The 22,335-nt window shown below is 58.7% G+C and overlaps 2 protein-coding genes across 2 annotated transcripts; one reads left to right on the top strand and one right to left on the bottom strand.

Annotated features, from left to right (window-relative positions):
• The first annotated feature begins 6,680 nt into the window (after positions 1-6,680).
• Positions 6,681-14,839, top strand: RNF126 (ring finger protein 126). The gene is made up of 9 exons (XM_042794390.1): positions 6,681-6,793; positions 9,682-9,740; positions 11,234-11,297; positions 11,843-12,084; positions 12,676-12,744; positions 12,830-12,899; positions 13,113-13,206; positions 13,665-13,780; positions 14,014-14,839. The coding sequence occupies exons 1-9, from the start codon at positions 6,719-6,721 to the stop codon at positions 14,167-14,169; spliced, it is 945 nt and encodes a 314-aa protein (XP_042650324.1). The 5' UTR covers positions 6,681-6,718; the 3' UTR covers positions 14,170-14,839.
• A 2,805-nt stretch (positions 14,840-17,644) lies between these two features.
• On the bottom strand, positions 17,645-22,131 carry FGF22 (fibroblast growth factor 22). Its single transcript, XM_042794232.1, has 3 exons — positions 21,894-22,131; positions 18,540-18,643; positions 17,645-18,239 (listed from the first exon to the last, which is right to left on the bottom strand). The coding sequence occupies exons 1-3, from the start codon at positions 22,129-22,131 to the stop codon at positions 18,045-18,047; spliced, it is 537 nt and encodes a 178-aa protein (XP_042650166.1). The 3' UTR covers positions 17,645-18,044.
• Between the last annotated feature and the right edge of the window lie 204 nt (positions 22,132-22,335).

The raw sequence follows: 22,335 nt of genomic DNA, 5'->3' as shown, positions 1-22,335 counted from the left end.
GTGGGTTTGCTCCCATTCCCCTCCCCAGCCCTGTCCTCTTGCTCTCCAGGGTTTTGGCTGCCCCAGCAAGAGCCACACTCGCCCAACGCCTCTTCTCTTCCAAGCATCTTCGGTTTTGGTGTGCCCAGCTCTGCCCTGTGTTGGATGGAAGATGGTCTGGGCTCTGTCTTCGCTGGGGAAATCCCAGTGCATGGAACCAGGAGGTGCAAGCAGCATGGAGCGGAGACTGGGGAGGCTGGGACATGGGAAAGCAGCGGCTGGAACCAGGAGGCAGCAGGGACATCCCATCTCATCCCATCCTGTCCCATCCTGTCCCATCCCGTCCCTTCCTGTCCCATCCCCATCCCATCCCGTCCTGTCCCATCCCATCCTGTCCCATCCCACAGGACCCTGCTGCCCAGCCCAGGAGAAGGAGCCAGCTCTGACAGAGCGTGTTTCCCCTCTCCATGAAAGAACAGATGTCTCTTGTCTGTGGCCTGCAGCCGGCTCTGGTTTCCATCCCTCCTGCCTGCACACACACAGATTTACAGCTGCCTTAACGAGCTCCTTACCAAATGACCCTGCTGCCCACGCGACCGGCGGATCCCCAGGGGGGCAGCCGCAGGGGAGCCAGGGCGAGGGGTCAGGAGGGCTCCAGTGTGGCCAGCAAGGCTGTGTCCTGGCAGCCCCCAGCTCCCGCACGAGCCACGGGCCACTGCCGGGGCCCGGACCCAGCCAGGCACTGCGAGCAGAGCGGGAAGGGGCCAGGGGCTCCCGGGACATGGCTGTGACTGCCACCCAGCCCTGCACAGTCCCCCTGCTGCTCTCAGGGTTGCACCCCACCACACCCAGTGCTTCTGCCTCCCGCTCTAAGCAGGGAACGCCTTCACGAGGAAGGTGATGCAGGAAAACCACCCGTGTACATGCATGCACGAAACCACACATGCACATGCATGCAAAGGGAACAGCAGCGCTGAACCTCCATCCCTCAGGAACCCACTGGGACAATGCCACGAGCAAATTGAGTCCTTCACCCCAGGGGGGCAGAGGAGGAGGGTGCTCCAAGCATCGGTGGGGATGCAGCAGGAATCACCCTTGTGCCCCCCCGCTCAGCCATGCTCCCCGTGATGGTCCCTGCAGGAGCTGCGACGGGTCGCCAGGCTCGCATGGCCGGGCTCCCCCACGCGTGACACTTCTCTGAGTAACTTTCACGGGCACGCCATGTAAACAAGCCGTGAGTCAGCGGCCGCGCCGGCCGTGCGGTTTCCCCAGTGTAAATGCTTCCTCTGCCGCAGTGGAAGGAAGGACCAAACTGAGCCTCGAGGGAAGAGCTGGCAGCACCGTAAAACGTAATGAAATCATGTGGGGCTGAACTGGGTCCAGAGGAGCTGGGAGTTGGTAAAACCTCGCAGGTCATTAGAGCCTCTCTGGATCCTCAGAGAGGCTGTGGAGAGGTGCTGCCAGCGTCTGCTCCGCCGACCCCTGGTCTGGGAGTGACATGCAGGTTATCCAGCCGGGAGAGCAGGGCTGCCGGCCACGCTCCTCCGATACTGCCCAGAGGGAGGATGCAGACTCCAACGGCACCTCAATCTCAAGGCGCTGGCCTTGTTCTGCCCACCAAGCCCATTACCAGCCGCAGGCCATGTAGCTGCAGCCCGCTGTCTGTCTGGGGCTGACGGATGCCTGGGGGTCCCGGGGGAGGCTGGGGTGGCATGCCCAAGAGGAGGGCAGCGTGCTGGGGAAGGCAAAGGCAAGCAGCTGCCCTGCGCAGTGCAGGCTGTGTGCTGAGCAAGGGCTGGTCGTGGGCATAACCCTCCCGCCGAGGGCCCGGCACGGCGCCTCCAAGTTGAGGGAGAAGCCATCGACGGAGCCTCTGCAGGGGCAGATCCTGTGTGGGCTGGCGGATGTCGGCAGGACTGCGCCGCTCCTGCAGCCTGACCTCGCCGGGAGAAGGAGGTTTCCACCACGAGCTGTGATGATGACAGCTGCCGAGGCCGAGCCGGGCTGGGGCATCCCGGCCCCCCCAGCCTGGCAGCCCTGCGGGACCCCGGTCCCCAGCTCTCCGCAGCTGGAGATTTGGCCAGTGAAGGGCAGAGCCACCGCGGGGACGTGTCCCCCCCACGGAGCCCCCGTCCGCGCCCCAGCCCTCCTCACCCAAGGAGCTTGATTGCTTACATAGCCCAGGCTTGCAGTTCGTAGAAAAACAAAACATGTTTTTCACATTAAAATTTCCCTTGAAAAACAATGGTTTAAATCAAGCGTAAGAAAAGCAAAGAATCCAAAAAGAAAAAAGAAAAGGGAAATTTTTGTTGGAGCCTAAGGCAGCCCCCGGAGACCCTGAGCTCCCCTGAGGCGCTGTGCCGTGGCTGCTCGCGGCTGTGGGCTCCCGGCTGGGATGGTGCAGCGGGACGGCTCATGCTACAAGATACAGGCACCACGCTGCTGCCATGCCGCCAGCGACATCCCGGGCCAGGGAGATTGGAGCCGAGGGGGTGGCCGGCCAGGGACCGCATGCTGCCAGCATCCCTCAGACCCTGGGGCCGGCCGTGGCGAGGCTGGGGCTCAGCCCAGCCCGCTGCTCACAGGTTATCAGGAGCTGCCGGAGAGTTGCCGGGGCAAGATCCGGACCTGCAACCTGGAGGTGCAAGGCTCGGGGAGACGAGGTGGGGGATGTAAATCTCCTGATCTGTCTGTGAGTGAATTCAAAGGGAGACCGATTCAAATCCGCCGTGACATGACTGGCTCGGGGCTGGCAGACAATCCCTGCAGTGTTTGTAACAAATCTTGCCGCTTTCCTTTGAGTGGCCTCCAATTTATTAATTAAAATAGGCAATTATATATAATGTGGGGTGGAGGGGAGCGGGGAGACCAGCTGCACCAGTTATTCTCACTTGGCAGGAACCGTGCTGGAAAGCTGCTCCGGCTCCAGGAGGTGCTTGTGCTTTCAAGGGCTGGAGGCAGAGCCTGGGATGGAGCCCATGATCAGAGCTGCCCCCAGACCCCCCCCGGGGCCGTGAGTGGGCTTTAGCTACAGCGACCGCTTTATTTAGGAGCACAGGGCCCAGAGGGCAAGACCTTTTAGAAAATGACTGGCCTGAGTCACCAGGGAGTTGGCAGCAGAGATGGAGGCTGCGCCCAAAGTTGCCGGGATCTGCTGAAAGCGCTGGCTGCCCCCGGCCCCGGGAGGCAGGAGTGTGTGGGGCTGGAGGGGGAAGCCTTTTTGAAAGTGTCACCGTCCATCCCTCTGTGCTCATCAAGAGGAAACACAACGAGCCAGAGACCCCAGGCTTCAGCAGAGCCCTGCGCGCGTGGTGCCTGTGGAGGGGGAGTCCCATCGGCAGCGCGCCTGTGCCGCGCCATGCCTGCGGGCAGCAGCACCTGCGTGGTCGGGCTGATCTGAACGCCGCAGATCCGGCGTCAGCAAACTGGCAGGATTTACCCGGAGCCCCCCGTGCTCCCTGCAGGACAGGCCGGCATGGGGCTGGCCACGGGCTCCCCTGCCCGGTGCTGGCCACGGTGGGCACGGCAGGAACCGGGCACGGCAGGAACGGGGCCCGCACGCCCATCTGGTGCCACGGGGCGAGTCCGGCCGTGTGCGCGCACACATGCACACACACGCACACGTGCACGCACACGCATGCACGCCTGTGCCGGAGCCCGCCAGCACCTGGCACGGTGGCACCGTCTGAATTAAGTAACGTCTCGGGACGTGAGCTCATCGCCAACACCCACAGCCCAGGTGATGCGGGTGGCAGCACCGGGGGCCACGGGAATGGGCCTTGACTAACCCCCGCTGCATCGGCACGGGCTGCTGGGAGCGGTCCCTGCCCCAGGCACCGTGGCCTCGGGCAGCTCCCACACAGACCCCGCTGCTCCCCTCCACCCGACACCAGCACAGTCCAGAGCAGCACTGAGTTTTTTTCACCTTTCTTGCAAAGCCCTGGCAGAGAGGACCATCAGCCCCACGCTGCCTCTGCTCCCAAACACCTGCAGATTTTTCTGGCAGAGGCCAATGCATGGGCATGTGTCCCCCCAGGTGGGATCGCGACTCAGAGCTGCCAGAGGAGCCTCCCACCCCATCCTGTCCCCTTGCATGACAACAGGCCTGGGATATTTTCCACTGCCCTCGGCCAAATTCCTCCCTCTTTCCCTTCTGCTTTCCCCGAGCAGGGATGGTCGCTTTGCCTGCCTGGCTGCCTGGGGAGCAGGCTCTGTCTAACGATGAATCGATACCAATTCGGGAGGTGTCACCTCTTCGTCAGTCCTCTCGGAAGAGGGTGCAGTTTGCTTCTTTCTGCAGCACCGTGGGAAAATCCTCCCAGCTGCTGGCTTCCCAGGGTGACTCAAATTTGCTCCCGACAAGACCCAGCTCCCTCGGAGGCCGCGGGCAGGCAGGGGACAGCCAAGTCCAGAAACTCGATTCCTGGGGTACGCAGCCCCTGCACGAGCGATGGCAGAGTTGGGGCGCATCTGCCCAGGCACCCTCGCATCCCCTCGGGGAGGGATTGCAGCCAGGGATGAAGGCAGGGCAGGGGGCTGCCTGGGGACAGCGTGAACCTCCAGCCCATGGGGTCCCATCTCCACACTCAGCATCGGGGGGCTGGGCAGGGGACTCTGCACGAGCCCTGAGGATGCAGGCTGTGGGGCAGGGGCTGAGCGCTGGAGGGGCTGCAGCTCTAACAAGGAGCTTTCTACCTGTCTGTGCTCCCTGAGCCCAGGGACGAGGCAGCCCCGCAACAGAGGGTCCTCACCCTGGGCTGCCCCTCCCCACACAGACACATCCCAGTCAGCCGAGGGGCTCGGGGTGGGGGGCTGTCCTCCATTGCACCATACGGGAGGTGTTGGGGCCACAGGCCGCTCTGCCTGCTCTTATCTCCACGTGCATTAATATCCGTTGCCATTTGCATCCCGACGAGTGTTGCCACGTTCAGCTTCCACAGTTCCTGCGTCAGGGAATTCCAGAGGGACAAAGTCAGTGGAGCCGGATCCTTCCCTCCCCATCCCACAGGCACCCAGCATCCATTTGATCAAGTGGCAACTTGTCCTCCGACCGTGTAACAGGGCAAGGAGAAATGCATCCACGTCCTCGGCATGGAAGGGAACTTCCCTGCAGGGTGTGAAATGGCCTGTCCAGGGCCGCGGGCTCCGCTCTGCGGGCAGCTGGGCTCGGTCTGGCTCTGGGGCTGGGCCACGCCACGCTGTCTAGACCCACCTCCCGAGCAAAGGAGTTGCAGGACTCCCGTAGCAGTTTCCTCATCGGTTGTAAATAATTGCTAACGTGTCTTATCAACAGCTGGGATCATCAATCAGCGACTAAACAACTGCAAATTTGTCCCACAGTTGCAGTTTCCACACAGTGACCAAACCCTTCCAGAACCCCCAGACCGGTTACTGAGCCGTTATGCGGCCGTCTCCCCCCGTCCCCCTTCCTCACGCCCCGTCCACCAGCAGGGCCGGGTGATACCTTTGCTTGGGCGTCCCTGGGCTTTGCTTTCCAGGACTTCAGAGCTGCCCTATAAATCCCTCCCCAGCCAGCTCCACCACCCGAAAAAAGCCGGAGCAGCAAATCCCGGGCTAAAGATGCCACCTGCTGGAAGCAGGTCTGGTGCCGTGGGCCGGCGGGCACCCTGCAGCCCCACAACCCCAAACCCCACAGCCCCACCACGCAGAAACCCCAAAACCCCACCATCCCACAGCCTCACCACCCAGAAACTCCAAACCATCCCCAAACCCCAAAACCCCTCCATGCAGAAACCCCAAAACCCCACAAGTCCCACCACCCCCAAAACCTCACAGCCCCACCACGCAGAAGCCTCAAAACCCCACCATACTTCAGCCTCACCACCCCACCACCCAGAAACCCCAAACCCCTACAGCCCCACCACCCTCAAACCCCAAAACCCCACAAGACCCACCATGCAGAAACCCCACAACCTCACCGTGAAGAAACCCCAAAAGCCCCACCACACAGAAGCCCCCAAACCCCACAGGAACCCCACCACCCCCAAACCCACAGTGCCGCTGGCCCCTCGCACCAGAGACCCCACAGACCCTGCACTCTCCCAAAACCCGCAGCCTCGGCCTGAGCCCCGTGAGGATTTTCCATACGGTTCCAGGGGGGGCAGGGACCAGCCCCAGCCCATTTCCAAGTCATCCAGGGAAGGAACAACCCTGAAACATCAGGATTTCACCCGCCAGCCCCCAAAACCTTTGCAGCACCTACCAACATCCCCGGGGAGACCCAAGGGGAAACACCCCACTTGAGAGGCTTTGGCTGAAATTCAACTTCACCCTCATTTATGGCTACTACCACTTTTTAAAAAAAATCTTGGATTCACACTGGAAAATATTTTTGTCAGTGTTTTGGAGGGGGGGCTCAATCTCTCCCCATCTCTGTTTTAAACAACAACAACAAAAAAATCATTCAGCTTTTAAGTTCTAAAAGCCCCTTCCCACAATTTTATAAAAATCTAAGAAGGAAAAATAAAATATAAAATATAAAATAAAACAAAATAAAATAAAAGCACAGGGAATAACTCTGGGGTACCGCGACCCCCGCCCCGGCCCCGCCCACCCTCCTTATAAAGACAAGCTCCGCCCCCCCGTAGACCCCGCCCCCCGTTTCCGCGTTTCCGCCGCTCCGCCCGCTCCTGTCCCTCCTCGGCCGCCGTCGTGCTCCGCCGCGCGTCGCTGGGCGGGGCGAGGCCGCCCGGGGAGCGGGGGGGCGGGCGGGGGGAAGATGGCGGAGGCTTCGCCGCAGCCGGGACGGTTCTTCTGCCACTGCTGCTCGGCCGAGATCGCCCCGCGCCTGCCTGTGAGCGGGGCGGGGGCCCGGGGCGGCCGGGGGCGCGGGCCTGGGCGGGGGGGACGCCCCGGCGGTTCGGGCACGTGGGGGTGAGGCCTGAGGGGGGGCGGTTGGTGGGGGTTGGGTGGAGGGGCGCGGGGGAAACGGGGCGACCCCCGGCCGAGGGAGCGAGCGGCGGGGCTGGAGCAGGCCGTCCCCGGCCGGCTGAGGGGTCGCGGTGGGTCGTGAGCCCCATCCCGGCCCTCCCCCGGCCGGCGGAGGGGCTGTGCTCCCCCCCCGGGCCCGGGTACCGCCACCCCGCGGCTTTGTCCGCAGCGAACCGGAGCTCCGTGGGATAACGGGGGGGGGTGTCTTTTTTGTCTCCTTCAGTAGGATTTAAATGAGCGTGAGAAGAGCTTCGCGGGTGATAATATCTAAGACGTAGTGAGGCGCAGAAGGAATCCGAAGGCGCCGCTCCCAGTCCCTGATGCCAAAGTGCTTTGTAGGCGAGGTGCAGCGTGTGAGCAGCCGTGCTTCCACCACGGAGTAGCTCCCCTGCCTCTGAGGAGGCACGTCTTCCCGGTGCAGGCAGAAAAGGAGCGTTGGCTGTTGGAAAGGAACTGGCTGAAACATCGTGGCGGGTCGCTGCTGGATTTTCTTTTGGTCGCCCGCCAAATGTGACGTGTTAAGTTCAGTTCAGAGGATCTTACTGCTCTCTGGCCTGAAACTTTTCACAGTGTCTCGTCAGTGCAAGGCATAGCTTTTTCTTAACACTTAGAGAATTTTAAAAGTCTCCTGGCTGTGAGCATAGGTGTTTCTCTGCGGTGGTTGATTCGACTTTGCCGTCAGCTTGGTTTCGTGACGTGCTGTGTGTCCTTTCGCCCTCTCCATCAGTCTTACTGGTTAGGTGAGGGTAGGCCTTGCTGGTAAATGTCACAGCTCGTATTTAAGTGTGAAGACAAAACTCTTGAAAATGCTCCTGCTAAATACATAAGCGGGCTGGAGAAGGTGGCTTGGGAGCTGAAGGTTGCAACCTAGAAATATCAGTTGTTTATTTTTGTCTAAACACCTTGTGTTGGGCTTGTGCCAGCAGAGCACATCTGGTGGTGAATGCACCCAACTGTGGTGGGGAGCATATAACTGCTTTTGTTGCTTCTGATCTAGTTAACTGCTAGTTAATGAACTTGTTTTGGGGGTCCAAGTTCATTCAGTTTCGCTTACTGTTAGCAGACCCAGCTATTGCAGATACCGTAGCATGTGCCGCAAAAGGAGCGATTCAAACAGCCTGAGAAACAACAAACTTTGACATTTATGCTGTTCCAGCTGCAAAGGAATTTGCTGATCCCTGTGTTCAGAGTTGTCTGTAAGCACACACACAAAAAAGCCTCCCTTAAATAGGAGAGTCGAGAGGAGTTAGTTGCTTGCTGCTCAAGCGTGGCTCCCATCAGAATTTACCCCCGTGGCGTATTGGTGAAACATAAACCAGTAAGGGGGTATTTCAAAGGCAAAGCTTATTGATCTGATTTTCTGTGATCAGCACAGGAGTTTGCGTGTGTTGGTGACCAACTTGGAGAAGAATTTGCATGGTGTGGAAACGTTCTTGAAATCAAACATTGTGTAGATTGCATAAATGCAGTTATTTCACAATCACAAATCTAGAGAGTCCTGCACAGAAGAGAGAGCAGCAACTTCTCTTGAGTCTGTTTCTAGGTCTTGGTGTTTGCTGCTCCCTTATCTCGCTGGGCAGGCAGGGGCAGCGTTGAGTGGATCGCTGGCGTCGCTGCCTTGTGCTTGGGCTTATCAGGTTCTTCTGTGGTGGCTGGAGGAGTGATTCCAGGTGTCTTATCAGAGCAAGCCCGTGTGGCTGCCATCCTCTCTTTTGGGGAGTCTGTTGACTTTAAGGGCCTGCTTATTATACATTCAAATGTAGCAGTAGTAAAGGGAATTGGCATTATTTTTAGAAGCTCTTAAATTTCTCTCATGCTGAGCCTGGCTTTGCCAGCACCGGGTTTTAAGCTGTTGTGTTTGCCCATGGTGGCTGTTCCGCCTCGGCCATGGTTGGGGTTAGCTACAGGGTCTGTCGCTTCCTCTTCTGGCTGGGCAGCGCTGTGTGGTGCTCCTTCTCAAGCACTGAAAAGTGAATTAATTTCTCTTCAGGATCATAAACGTCCTGGGCTGCTGCTCACTACGACAGTCTGGTTGTAGAGTGTAGATTCCTCACTGACACTGGGAATTGCAAGGAAAAGTGGCTGTTGCAAACTCCTGGGGAATCCTGCTTCTGTACACATGGGCTGTTTATTCCAAGAGTTTCAGTGTTAAAGGCTAAAGGGTGGCAGTAGCTTTCTGTAAAGAGCACTGAGCGTGGGAGTGTAAAATTCTGGTATAGTGTGTTGCAGAATGACCCTCTGCATGGTGTGAACCCCAGACTACATTGCTAACAGTGTTCCGTTCAGCCCATCCTCAGCAGCACTGACGCTGCGATTAGCCCGTGATGCAATTTCCTCCTTGTTTCTTTCATTAGGACAGTTTGGACCTTGAGGGGGGCAGGGACCCCCCCAAACACACAGCTGTTTATAGACTAGTGCTTGAGTGCTGCTCTTCTGGGAAGGACAGTGGTTTTGCTTTCACTTTACCCAGCACTACATCAGATGTTATCTAATGCTTTGTCTCTGCTGGGGATTAATTAGTGTTATCCAAATCTTTTCTAAAACCAAGTTCCAAACAAGCTCAGGCTTAGCAATTTGCCTCACTAGACTGGGGAAGGCAGATACCAGTGGTTTGGGGTCTTTCTGGCTCTGTAGTTGTGGCATGCGTTTGGGACAGTGGGCTGCAGGACTCTTCTACCCCATCACACTGAAGGCACGCTTTGCAGCTTCTACATACCTTTCTTTTCTCATTCAGTATTTCTTCTCCCATAGGACTATATTTGCCCACGGTGTGAATCTGGTTTTATTGAAGAACTTCCTGAAGAGCCAAGGTAATGCAGTGCCCCAAAGGCTGTTGCTGGAATGAATTCAGTCTGCTTTGCCCTTTTCCTTTTTCTAGTTAAAAGGCAATGTTGGATACTGAATGCACCATTTTTACTACTTCTGCCCAATACTTGACTGATCTTTCCTCACTATGGGTAGAGAATGCTTAGTTTGCATCCACAGGTAAATCAGCCATGGGAATGCTGAGTGTCATATGTTGCTAGTAAAGGGTGGGGGAGGAATGGGTTGATTTAAAACAAACGAAAAAAAAGTGGTAGAGAGGCTTTCCCCATGGCATGTGGTAGCTCTGAACTGGTTTGAGTCATCAGGGTAGAGATAACCCTCAGAGAGCAATCGCAGAATGGAGAGTGTATGTATGCTTCCGTGTATAATTTAATAACTTAGAGCATGAATGGTGAAACATTTTGACGGAGACTTTGGACTCTGCACTGGAGCAGCTGGGATCTGCATTCACGTGCTTTACTGCTGACTCAGCAGCCGGGCTACTCTCTGGCAGTGTCAGAACGGGCAAGAGTAGGAGCAATGTCTTAAAATGCTCTAGATACGTTTGCCAGGCCTTGGCTGTGGCTGGCTTTGGGACAGGCGGTGTGCCGGCAGGCCGGCGGGCGTTCAGTGCAGAGGTACACTCGGCTGCGCCCGGGCGTGTGTCGCTGCCTGCTGAGAGAGGTGGTCTCTACAGGCTGAGGTTTCTGTACTGATGAGGTGACATTTGGTCTGACTACACCAACCTTAGAGGCTGAAAGTCAATCCTGGCTAATCCGAACTGTATTGGTGTTTTGCTGTGACCTTGGGAGAGTTGTGTAGTTGCTGAACCTTAGGGGTTTTTGTACCATGAATGTCAAAGCGTAAACCTGGATACTGGACTGTAAGTGTTCCTGCAGCTCTCTAAAAGCAGATGCCTGACAGCATTAAGAGTTTTCCTAATAATCTGTCCCATTTAGTCACATGCATCTGCAAGATAGAAGTTCCTTTGATTCAAGATTAGACTTAAGCATGTTTGGGTCATAGTGACCATGGTTTGTACTTTAAGTCTTCTCTTCCTGGTGCTCCAGAGGATTAGCTGATTTCTTTGAGGTGGATTGTGCAGAGAATCCTTGCTCGACATCATGGTTCAGTCACTTCTCTGTAGCTTCATGAAATCAGAATCTAAAAGGGTAGGGAGAGATGGGTGAATATGTGGGAAAATGAAGGCTGCAGGGAGCGAAAAATGAAAATTGATATGGACAATTAGAAAATGGGCAGCTGAGGGTGGACTAGGTCCTGTATGGAGCTGACCCTGCCCTGGGGCGGGAGGGAAGGTGAGCAGATCTCTGCGGTCCCATTGAGCTCTGCCTCTGCACAAAAATGGTCACTTGCTGTGCGCTGTTATCCAGTAGTTGTGTCAGATTTTCCTGTGGAACTCGTCCCTTTCTCCCCTCTGCTGGGAGAACCTTTCGGTAGCACCCTCCTGAGTCTGACCAGTGCTCTTCATTCTTCACAGGAACACTGACAATGAGACCAGCTCCTCTACATCAACCAGTGATCAGAGCAGGCATCCTTTTGAGGTGAGTACATCCTCTCTATCTCTTCCAACGCTTTCTGTTTTGCCATTGAATTAAAGTATTTTTCCATTAGTACAATGTTTAAATGTTCCCCAGATTATGACAAAATTTGGGAAAGGAGGTATTAATATCATCCTCATGCTGCTCCTGAAATCTCTGCATGTTGTATTTTTACTGCATGTTTTTAATAGGACTATCCCTTGGAGCTTATTCTTGTTGTGAGGGGGCTAAGCTGGGGTTTAGTTAGCTGTCTGAGTGTGTTGCTATGCACTGGCCTCAACTTAAAAGGCAGCAGTTACAAGCAGCAGCTAGAGAGAAACCACAGAGGCTGTAGTTATTTCTTACCTTCGTGTGTAGTCTCAGCCCATGCCTGTTCCTCACCAAACTGCCGCTGAGAGTGCACTGATCCACCTGCAACAAGGCTTGTGAGTCGCTGGGGATCTGAAGAGACTAGTCTGTGTTGGAAGGCTGGTGAAATACCAGGCGTGAAAGCAAAGAGTTATTTCTCTCCTTGTTACAATCCGTTCTCTGAATTCTCTCCCTCCCAGAACGTGGATCAGCATTTATTCACCTTGCCGCAGGGCTATGGGCAATTTGCCTTTGGGATCTTTGATGACAGCTTTGAGTTTCCATTCGGGTCCAACGTGCAGGCGGAAGACAACAGGGACTCTGAGAACCGGCGGGAGCGAGAGCATCAGTCTCGGCATCGATACGGCGCGAGGCAGCCCCGAGCCCGTCTTGCCACACGCCGTGCCGCTGGCAGGCACGAGGGAGTTCCCACGCTTGAGGGGTGAGAACAACAGCCAGGCTCTTGAGGAGGAAGCCCCGTTACCCTTCTCTGAGTTAGCTGAAATCAGCCTGTCCCTTGTCCAGGGTCACTCTTCCATAGGTGCCCAGCTTTGCCCCTGTGAACTCGCACTGCGGGGTGCTCAGGCCTCGGCTGGGCCTCCAGCTATGGGCAAGCTCTGTCCTTGGGTTCAGAGGGGCTGTTTGACCTGAGCACAGCGGCCCAGACTACACTGTGGCCAGGCATTCCAGCCATTTAACCACAGTGAGAAAGCACGCCCTGATCCTTACCATCTATTACCAAAATGTTGAACTTGGTGTGAGAGAAAGCGCTGGACAACGAGACTAGTGTTTCTTCAACTGCAACCTGGAGAGCCGCTTGCCATCATGTCAGACATTATCCCCTTGTGAATAAAATATCGAAACTTCTCTTTGTCAGTGAATGATCAGTTCATAAGATGCAATTGCTACAAGATATTCTTACTTTCCTCCATGATGGTGCGACAGTGTTTAGCCACTCCTTCCATGTCAGGTTTCTAGGCTGGGAGCTATCAGACAGTAATTCTTACATAATCCTGGTTTTCTTGTTTTTCAGAATTATCCAGCAGCTGGTCAATGGAATTATTGCACCTACAACAATACCAAACCTAGGACTAGGTCCCTGGTGAGTTGGAGGATGTACTGCTCTTTCTGACAGTGTTCTTATTTGTACTCCATGCTGAATTTAATTGTTGTCCTTATTCTTAAAGGGGAGTCTTGCATTCAAATCCAATGGACTACGCATGGGGTGCCAATGGCTTGGATGCAATTATTACACAGGTAAAATGGTCATTATCCTCCTGTGCTGTGCTGCAAAATCGTCAGCACCTGTTGTGGTGCCAGGGGGGTGAACCACTGAGGGTGCAGAAATGGGAGACAAGGTCCCTAGTGCAGGCAATGCAGGGTTCAAGTGCCCTGGTTCACTAAATGAACAGATGCCGTGTGCTGTTGAGCTCACATCTTTCTGCCTTCTGTGGCCTATTGTTTTTTCAGTTACTAAATCAGTTTGAAAACACTGGACCGCCGCCAGCAGACAAAGAAAAGATCCAGGCCCTCCCCACCATACAGATTGCACAGGAGCACGTAGGTATGTATATCTCCTCCAGGGAATCGTTCACAAAGAGCTCTGTGAAAGGTCTGTTTAATGTTTTCTTGGGATTTTAATTTTGTCTGCTAGTACCTTCAAGGCCTAAAACATTTCAAAGAGGAGAGAAAGCTGAATTATTGCTCTGTTATACTCTCACACACGCAAAAAAAGAGCCATGTAGACTGGATGGATTTGCCCTAGGGAGGCAAACTGTTCTGAAAAGTTCAGAGCGGATAGAGATGAAAAAGCAGAAGGGGGGGGAACAATGAAGCAAACCCAGAGCAGTGAGAGGTGGGGTGATGGTGGTAGGAACTGCTGCACGACCAGCTTTGCGCTCTGCAGCGGTGGAGCAGCTGTGGGGGAAAGGGGAGAAGGTGACCAGGTCCCGAGTCAGGTGCTTTGACTGTTGTTCTCTCCTTTATCACTTAGCTGTGTTTTGCTTTCCCTTTATGCTACAGATTCTGGGTTAGAGTGTCCTGTGTGTAAAGAAGACTATACGGTCGGGGAAAACGTCCGACAGTTACCTTGCAATCACCTATTCCACAACAGCTGTATAGTCCCTTGGCTGGAACAGGTCAGTGCCGTCTGAGCAGGTGACATGGGGTTTGTAGCACTTGGGTGTTTTTTCTGGTGGTTCTGTCCTCCTCTGTAAATATTTTCATACCTCCATGATGAGGCCTAAGCATGAGCAGCCTTTGATCAGAGGAAGGAGTGTCATCTTAGCCTTTTCCTTGAGCGCTGCTCCTGGATCGTGTTTCTAATCCTGTTTCCCATATTTCTTGTTTTGTTTTTGTCTGCTCTCCAAAGCATGACACGTGTCCCGTGTGCCGGAAAAGCTTAAGTGGACAAAACACTGCCACAAATCCCCCAGGACTCACGGGGATGAACTTCTCATCATCCTCTTCCTCCTCCTCCTCTTCCTCCAGCTCACCAAGTAACGAAAACTCATCGAACAACTCATGAATCTTAATCGAACCCTCTGTCCCTGGGGCCCTGTCCCTTGTCCTCCCTTCCCCCCCACCAACGTAAGCAACGAAAGGGGCTTCCAGAGCAGAGTGAGGGGAGGGTAGCAAGGGGGAGGCAGGGCCCCCAGAATTCCCTTTTGAGTTCTGAAGACACGGAGACTCTGGGTCCTTCAGAGATGAGAAGCCTCAAGTTCTGTGATGGGGGGGAAAGAGCTCTGTCTGTTAATAAAAACATTCATTTGCCACGTGGACTTTTAACCATTGCAGTGAAAGGCTGCTGCACTCCACAGATGGGAAACCCGAGGCGCTGAGCTAGCGGTTGCAATTCTGAATGGAAAGGTTGTTTGGTTTTGAATTTGAGATTACTTTCTTTATTTCTTTTGCTCCTCCTCCTCCCCTTGGATACTATCTCTTCTGCTTTGGAGATTGAAGTCTTTAAAATGAAAACGTAATAATACTGCCTCCCTCCCAGATCTCCAGCTGGGGAGGGCCAATAGTTGTCACTGAAAAAATGAACTCTTGAAATTAGACCCCCTTATCCATCCCTTCCCCATCTCAAGTCCCATTTATTTTTCTTTATAACCTCACCCTTCTGATACTCAACACTGAAAGGGTTTTTATAATTTTAAATTATTACTGCTGTTAAATAAACGGACGTTTCAGCTCAATGAGACGTTATGCATGATTTGAGAAAAACTACAGGGTAAGCTCTCCGGAGGCTGCTGTGCTGAGCTGTCCCGTTTCACCCCTGGGCAGGCTGGGCTTGTGCGAGCCCTCCTGCGTGCCGAGCACAGGCGTTCTCTGAGCTCCGGGCACCAGACCCCGGCGTGACCAGCACCCCTGCCTGCGTTGCCAGCCTGTGGAGCGTTGGGTGGTTGGCTGCAGGATTGCAACTGTAAGCAGCCTTGCCTGGTCTTTTGTACTTTTTACACCTTCTCCCTGTTGCAGTCCTGCCCTTCTCTCAGCCTGAGTGGACTTTTCCACTGTGTCGACATCAGGACTGGGCGTGCATCAGAGCAAGGACCAGCCAAATATCATTGTGATAGAATAATATACAGGAAAAACAACATTTTGGAGAAAAATGTATTTCAAAGCTACTTAAAATACAGCTGATTAAAAAAGAAGAGAGACGCAAATATCCAGGTGTGTTTGTGGCTCAATATCTGTGACAGAGCTGGAGCTTAGAGAATTAAAAGACTGACAGGAGCGGGTAGTGCCCGACCTGCTGCCTGTGTCCGTGCTCACCTGGGCTGCAAGGCACGAGGCACAAAAACCCAGGTTCCCTTGGTTTGCAGAGGCCCAAATCTCCAGTGGGCCCTGGCCAGCTGCGCGAGAAGCTGGGGCTGGGAGCATGGGGCAGGGGTGGGACCGTGTGTGGGGGGTGGTGGGTGAGGTTCCTGCTCTGCTGGGGCCTTGGGGCAGAGCCCGCAGGAGCAGCAAGGCAGGAACGCTGGTCCCCTTGGTACGGGACACAAGTGATTCCCCCCTTCCACCCCCCCCCCCCCCGATGCCACAGGGATGTGGGGCAGGTGGGGGGGTCCCCCCGACACTCTTATTGGGTGCTTGTGATGGTGCTGTGCGCCCCAGGCCATGGGTCGGGACCTTGCTGTGACTGACACCAGAGCAGTTGATGGGGAACCCACCCCTGGGGGGCTGTTGATGGGATGGACGGGGAGGTTCAAAAGCCTGAGGGGGGGGGCTCCCGGCATCCCCCAGCATCTTCCCTGTTTTTTGGGTGGCTGGGGAAGGTTCTGGCCTCCCTCCCTGGGCACTCAAGGTCCCAGCACCAGCAGAGCGTCAGTGGCTTTTTCAGAGCAGCCTCACCCAGGACCTGGTGCCTCTGAGGGGTGGGGGAAGGCAGGTACCTTGTTTGGGGTTCCTTGCACCATTTCTGAATACAAGAAGAAAAGGTTTGTTGGAGAAAACATCCCCAGCGTGGATGGCAACAGCCTTTGCCAAGCCTGCCGGGGCCACGCGGCCAGCGCTGAGCAACTCTTCTGGAATGTTTTTCCTCCTCGGCTTTGCCGGCCCAGCCAGGGCAGCCCAGCGGCACCTTTCATCTCGGCGGGCGGATGCCCGCGGGACGAGGGTTTATCTCAGGACTGGTATATCAGGGTTAATAGCTCATCCTCCGCCGGAGGTTGAGCCAGAAGCTTCTGCCACTGGGATCCTGGGCCTGGGAGGTGGGTGGCAGCAGGAAGGTCTCTGGCTGAGCCTGTGTGTGCCCGCTGGCTGGGCCAGCATGGGGGAAAGGCTTTGCTCTTAGTCACTGAAACACAGCTCAGGAGACCTAGAAAAACCTTCCTCTTCCCGCCATGTTCCAGCTGGTGGCTGTGGCGCAGGGTTCTTGACTCCCCCGGAGCTCAGCGGGCGATTTTTCACGCGTGAGCAGTGCTTGGGGTGGGTTTTGAGTGGGCGAAGTGAAGCCCGTGGTGGGTGCGTGGCTGCTGCTGCCTGCCCGGCCGGGGCCAGTGCCCGCCACGGTCACCACACAGTTAACACGGTGCCTGTTCCGCAGACACCTTTGGAGCTGGTTGGGTAAGAAATGGAACGAGTTTGGTGGTTTTCGCTGGGGCCATCACTCACATCTGACGTGACGAAGTGACCAGGCTGCGTGGCCTCGCCGCGGCGGGTGTGGAGGGTGGCGCAGGAACGTGCCCTGGCCGGGAGGCCGAGGCACAGGTGCTATTTCTGTCCGTGCTCCCCGCCGGGCAAGGGGCTAGTCCTCGCCACTGGCCGCCTTCCTGGCTCCATCTCTGCTGGGGAGGATGGAGCGGAGCTGGGCTGGGTGGGCCAGGACCAGCCCGGAGGCAGGGGGCTGCATTCTGCATTTCAGGTCTCAATCCAGAGTGTGGATCGGATGCCAGCCGCTTGCGTGGGCGTGGGTGGCCCAGGTGTCCCCAGAGCAGGTCTGGTCCCTTCTGCTCGCACTGTCCTGGCTCCAGGGCAATGGGGAGCAGGGTCTCAGCTCCCCCCAGCCCCAGGGCCGTGTCTGCCCCAAGGTACAGGCTGGCTCCTGCAGTGCTGCCCGGCACCCGGTCCCGCAGAGCCCACTTGCTCTGGCTCCAGGGACCCTCTCAACCCCTCGTCCCCCTCTGCCTTGTCCTTTCGGGTCACCATGGCTGCATCCCCTTGCGCAGAGCCCGGCATGCGTGTGCTTTCCTGCAGCACCAGCACAGAGTCCAGGCTCTTCCCCACCACCAGCTGTTTTTTCCTGCTCCCCACTTTGTGCTGCTGAACAACTATGGCTGCGTTTTCCTGTGGGTGAGGTTTTGGATTGGGTGCATCTCTGCCTGCACATGCAGGTGCGGGTGTAGGTTGATGAGGAGCTGGACACGGTGGGGGACCAGCCGGGCTCCCCAATAGTGGCAGTGGGGACAGCGCTGGTGGCTGCAGCTGCGACCCCAGGGGAACCAACCCCCCCTGGCCCGAGCCAAACCCACCATCGAAGCACCAAGACCCGCTCCCCATTCTGTACCACGAACACAGCTTTAATTGCCACAGGTGCCTGGGCACGAGACAAATACAACCCACCGGTACATCCCAGCCCTGCAGCCTCCATCCCCGCCCCAGCCCCTCAGAGACGCCGTTAGCAGAGCACCGGCCTCCTGCTCCGGGCTGTGACGTTGGTAGCCTGGGCACATGTTGGCCACGCTCCCCCGGGCTGTGCTGCACCGGTGGGACAGTGGGGAGAGCCGTGTCCCTGCACGGCTGCAGGCTGCATCTGGAGCATCTGCCTTCCACATCTATCCTCTGCCGTGTGTTTAAAAATAAAACAATAAATAGCAAAAAAATAGATATGTACATAAATAAAATAACCCCTTTTTCCATTTTTTTTCCTACAGGACGGTCCAGAGCCGCCCGGGGGGGGGCTCAGCTGACGAGCATGGGGAGGAAGTGGGTGGAGAGGTGCTGCCGGTGTGTCTTGCCCCCTCGCTGTGGCCTGCCCTTGCTATTGAGGGAGAGGAACATGGGGCGGCCCCGGTGCTGCCAGCGCAGCGATGCGTAGGTGTTGTAGCCGTTCTCCTCGATGCGCTCCGTGAACTTGCAGTTGGGGCTGAATTCCTTCTGGCAGGAGAGGGAAGGGGCTGAGGGGCGGCTGCGCTCAGCCGGGGCCTGTCGTTGCCCTGCTCCGGCGGGGTCGGACCCCAAGAGCGGGTCAGGGCAGGACCCCAGCTCCTCCCCAGTCCCCGGAGGGCAGAGGGGCTCTGTGGGTGAAGTCCCCCACGGGGGAGCAGGCCAGGGCATGGGAAACCAGGAGCCCGCTCCTGGGCACTGGTCCCAGTGGGTTTGGGACCCCCCGTTCCAGCTCTGCCCTGCACCTCTGACCCCGATCCAGTCCCTCCCGGGAGGCACCGTCCGACCTACCGACCCGTAGAGCCTCCCCTGCTTGTTCATGGCCAGGTAGAAGCCGGTGTGCACCGCCCGGATGGCCACGACGCCGACACGCACTGACCGGATCTCGACGATGCCTGTGGGACAGGGAAGTGCGACGGTGAGCCGAGGAGGGATGGAAAACCCCTCCGAGGGGCCCTGCCCCGACGCAGGGTCTGTGGCTGCAAAGTGCCCCCCCGGAGGGACGGGGCTGCTGACCCCCGTCCAGCACCAGAGCAGCTGGAGGGACAGCAGGAACCAGGCTGCAGCCCACACTGGGAGCGTGAACCTCTGATCCACTGGCAATTTGATCTTTATTCCTCTCCACCCCAGGGCCCAGCCGCTTTCCCAGGAGCCAGGCAGCGCGGGAGCAGTGCCAAGCACACCCTCCGCTTGCCCGGAACAACTCGTCATGCTCTGCCCAGTGCTGACCTCGTGTTTATCCCCCCTTGTTGGCAGCTCTGCCCACGCATCTGCCCCGAACACGCCTGCGGTGCCCTGGGGACCCAGCCCAACTCTCCCAGCACCCGGCTCCCTGCGCACTCAGGGCACTGAGGCCGGCACGGCCCTTGGAGGGGCAAAGTGTGTGTGGGGGTGGCAGCAACGGTGCACAACCACGTTACGGTGGACGGCAGGACCCGGGCAGAGGGCGGCCGTGGATGCCGGTGCCAATGGCCTGGCTAGCACAGGCACACAGCCCTGTGCTGGGGACCGCGGGCGGGAGGGATGCGGCGGCACTGCAGGACGCGGGGACGAGCCTGGGAGGCGGCTGCAGCCGGGCTGTGGAGCCACAGCGGGGCCCGGCCGCAGCTGGGCTGGCGTGTGCCCGGCCGCCGAGCTCCTGGCACAGCCGCTAATGGGAAAGGCATGAGGTCGGACAGGGGAAACACCCAGAGCATCGTCAGGGCCTCGGGATTCCTGCACCACCTCGTGCCCACCAGCGCCTGGCCAGCCCCGAGAGGCGCTGCCAGCCACGCCGCCCCGCACATGGTGCTGCAGGAAGGGGAGAAAGAATTTCCAGTGGGCAGAGGTGCAGGCAGGGTGTGAGCCGCAGCAGGAGTTGCCCAAAGGCACCGTGGCCTGGGGCTGCCTCAGGCCGAACAGGATGGGAGGATGCACAGAGGCTTTGTCAGGCAGCAGCACGCCCACCACAAGGGGCTGCAGCCCTCGGGCAGGGGCTGTCACCAGGAGCCGGCATTGCCTGGACATCACCTGCCTGGGGGCAAAGCAGGAGCAGCCAGGGTGGGCACAGCACCCGGGCAGTGTGAAGGCTCCCGACCATTCTGCTCCTTGGGGATGATGTGTAAGAGGGGATTTTCAGCCCAGCTGCTGCCAGCACCCAGCCTCAGCACCCACTGGGACCCGCAGAGCCCAGCCCAGCGAAGCCGCTGACAGACAGCAGCTGTGGGGAAGGGCTGAGCGAATGCCTGCAAATCCATCCCACTTGATCACTGTCTGGAGCTGCCACTATTTATAACAAAGGACTTCTGCTTTTCTAAAAATAACCCCCTGCTGCCGTTCCCGGCGCCCCGGCCGGCTCTGCCGTGCTTTGCCTGCGGGTGCCCGGCCAGTGCCTGGCGCTGTGCGGGGGGGACGGGTCCCTGCAGGCGCAGGGCAGCAGCCCAGGGCCCAGCAGCAGCCCGGAGGCAGCTCCCAGTGCTCCTAGCGTGGCTGGGGTGGCTGCAGGGCTTGAGGCAGGGGAAGCCCCGGGAGAGCCCCTGCCACCCTGCAGCCGCTGGCGGGGCTGGTCTGGTGGCTGCCGAGAGGGCTGAGGAGCAGAGCCCCAGCTCAGCCCAAGCACAGGTTTTCTGCCGCGCCGATAACCAGATTGAGCCCCATGCGACAGCCCGGAGCCACTCCGCCTGCCAGTCCCCATTGCCACATGGCCGAGGGAACGTGTTGGGGCACTTGGCAGTAGCAGCACGCCTGGTCAGGACTTCCGACAGCTTCTGACACCGCAGGAGGGTTCCCTGGGCTGGGCTGGGCTCCCTCGTCCTGCAGCCAGCCGCGTGACCCCCTCTGCGCTGGCCAGGAGACAGGGCAGGACGTGGGCTGGGGGATGCTGCTCCTGCCCACAGCATCCTCCCCGTCCCAAGCCCTGACACTTTGCCAGAGGGTCCCCGGGGCTGGTTGGGCATCCCCCATTCCCAAGGCCCCCAGCACCCCCACCCTGCCAGCCTGGTGCCCCCCCTCCCTGTCACAGGGTGCCGGGACCCAGCACCCAAATTGGGGTGAAACCACAGGTGCTGAAGCTGGGCTTGCAGCCCCGGCCCTTGCCGCAGCCGTACCACGGGTGCCACGTCCCCTGGGGACCCATGGCGCTGTCACCTGGGGGGGGGCCGGGAGGTGGAGCAGGTGGGTGCAGAGCAGAGGCAAGATCCTGGTGCTGGGAGCCACCTCTCCGCTGGTGCAGGGACCCCGGTGCCAGCCTCCGCAGCCGCCTCTCCTCACCTCCGCACACGGCCCCTCCCGAGGGCTGCAGGGTGGAGCAGCCCCAGCCCCAGCCCCAGGGGAAGGCCTAATCCTGCCTGCTTGCTCCCGAGCTCCAGATCGCAGCACAGCCATGGCAGCGCTGACATCCCACAGCATTTGCCCCCTCCGTCCCCCCCGAGAGGAGCTGCCTGGCCCCATGAGCCCCCCGGGCCCCTCTGCAGGAGGATGCTCTGCAGTCCCCCCCCCGACAGGGCTGCTCCGCTCCCACACCAGCCTCATGGATGCTCAGTTCTGACACCAGCAGCATCCTGAATCTTCCTCTGTCCCTCCTCCTCAGCCTTTATCTTCCCCAGTACGTTTACAGGGAACGAGCAGCTCTCCCTCAGGCAGTGCGGGATGAACATAACCCGAATCGCAGAGCAGGGGAAGCCGCCCCCCCTGACTGCACCGGCAGGACGAGATGGGACTGGGAACACCCCCCGCCCCACGGGTGACCCCAGGCGTGGGGCAGAGCTGGCGAAGTGGCGCCGGGTCCCCGGCCAGAGCACGTCGGTGTCCGCACAGCTCCCGCTGCGCAGCCGGACCCCGGGAACGGGGCTCCCGGGGTTGTGGGCGGCAGGAGCCCTTGGTGCTCGGGCGAGCTGCGTGTCCCGGCCAGCCATCCGTGGGACGGCGGGGACGCTCTGGCAGAGGTTTTGGTGGCGGAAGGAGCCGCGGGCGCTCCCGGGCAGGGCACAGCGGGGTCCTGCCGCTGTCCCAGGGCGACTCGGTCCAGTCTTCGCCCCCACCCCACCCCCGCCGTGCCCTCCGCCCCGTGCCCGGCCCCGGCAGCGCCCGCCTCTGCCGCAGCCTCGGCGCCCCGGTGGGACGGGGCTCTGGCGTCCCGGTCCCCGTCCCCGTCCCGGTCCCACTCACTGCCCGGCCGCTCCCTCCAGCGCGTCCCCTCCACGCCGCCGCCGCCGTCGATGCGGAGGAAGAAGCGGGTGGCGGAGAAGAGCCGCCGCCAGCGCACGTCGCCTTCCAGGTGTCCGTAGCTGCGGGGGGGCCGCCGGCCGCCCCAGGCAGCGCTGCCCGCCCCCGGCCCCGGCCCCGCCAGCACGGCGAGCGCCCCGGCGAGGCAGGCGGCGAGGGCGGCGGGGCCCCCGCGCCTCATGACGGCGGGCGGCGGGCGGGCGGCGGGGCGCGGCGGGGCGGCGGGCGGCGGGCCATGGCCGCGGCGGCGACCGGCCCCGACGGCGCGGGGCGAACCGGCGGGCGGAGCGGGGGCGGTGGCGGCCACTGGGCGGGGACGGGGGGCGGGGCCTCCCATTCATAAATCGGCGCCCCGACGGCTTGGGCGAGATCTGGGTCTCCGGTC

Source organism: Tyto alba, unplaced genomic scaffold (genome assembly GCF_018691265.1).
Source record: "Tyto alba isolate M040663 unplaced genomic scaffold, T.alba_DEE_v4.0 Super-Scaffold_20000042, whole genome shotgun sequence".
Taxonomy (NCBI): domain Eukaryota; kingdom Metazoa; phylum Chordata; class Aves; order Strigiformes; family Tytonidae; genus Tyto; species Tyto alba.
This window is presented reverse-complemented; position numbering and strand designations above follow the sequence as displayed.

Excerpts from the sequence above, each read along its gene's own strand:
- RNF126 (XM_042794390.1), top strand. The coding sequence starts at position 6,719 with ATGGCGGAGGCTTCGCCGCAGCCGGGACGGTTCTTCTGCCACTGCTGC. Across the intron at positions 12,745-12,829 it reads AACCTAGGACTAGGTCCCTG|GGGAGTCTTGCATTCAAATC; the intron begins GTGAGTTGGAGG and ends TTATTCTTAAAG. Across the intron at positions 12,900-13,112 it reads TGGATGCAATTATTACACAG|TTACTAAATCAGTTTGAAAA; the intron begins GTAAAATGGTCA and ends TTGTTTTTTCAG.
- FGF22 (XM_042794232.1), bottom strand. The coding sequence starts at position 22,131 with ATGAGGCGCGGGGGCCCCGCCGCCCTCGCCGCCTGCCTCGCCGGGGCG. Across the intron at positions 18,644-21,893 it reads CTGGAGGGAGCGGCCGGGCA|GCATCGTCGAGATCCGGTCA; the intron begins GTGAGTGGGACC and ends CCTGTCCCACAG. Across the intron at positions 18,240-18,539 it reads AGGGGAGGCTCTACGGGTCG|AAGGAATTCAGCCCCAACTG; the intron begins GTAGGTCGGACG and ends CTCTCCTGCCAG.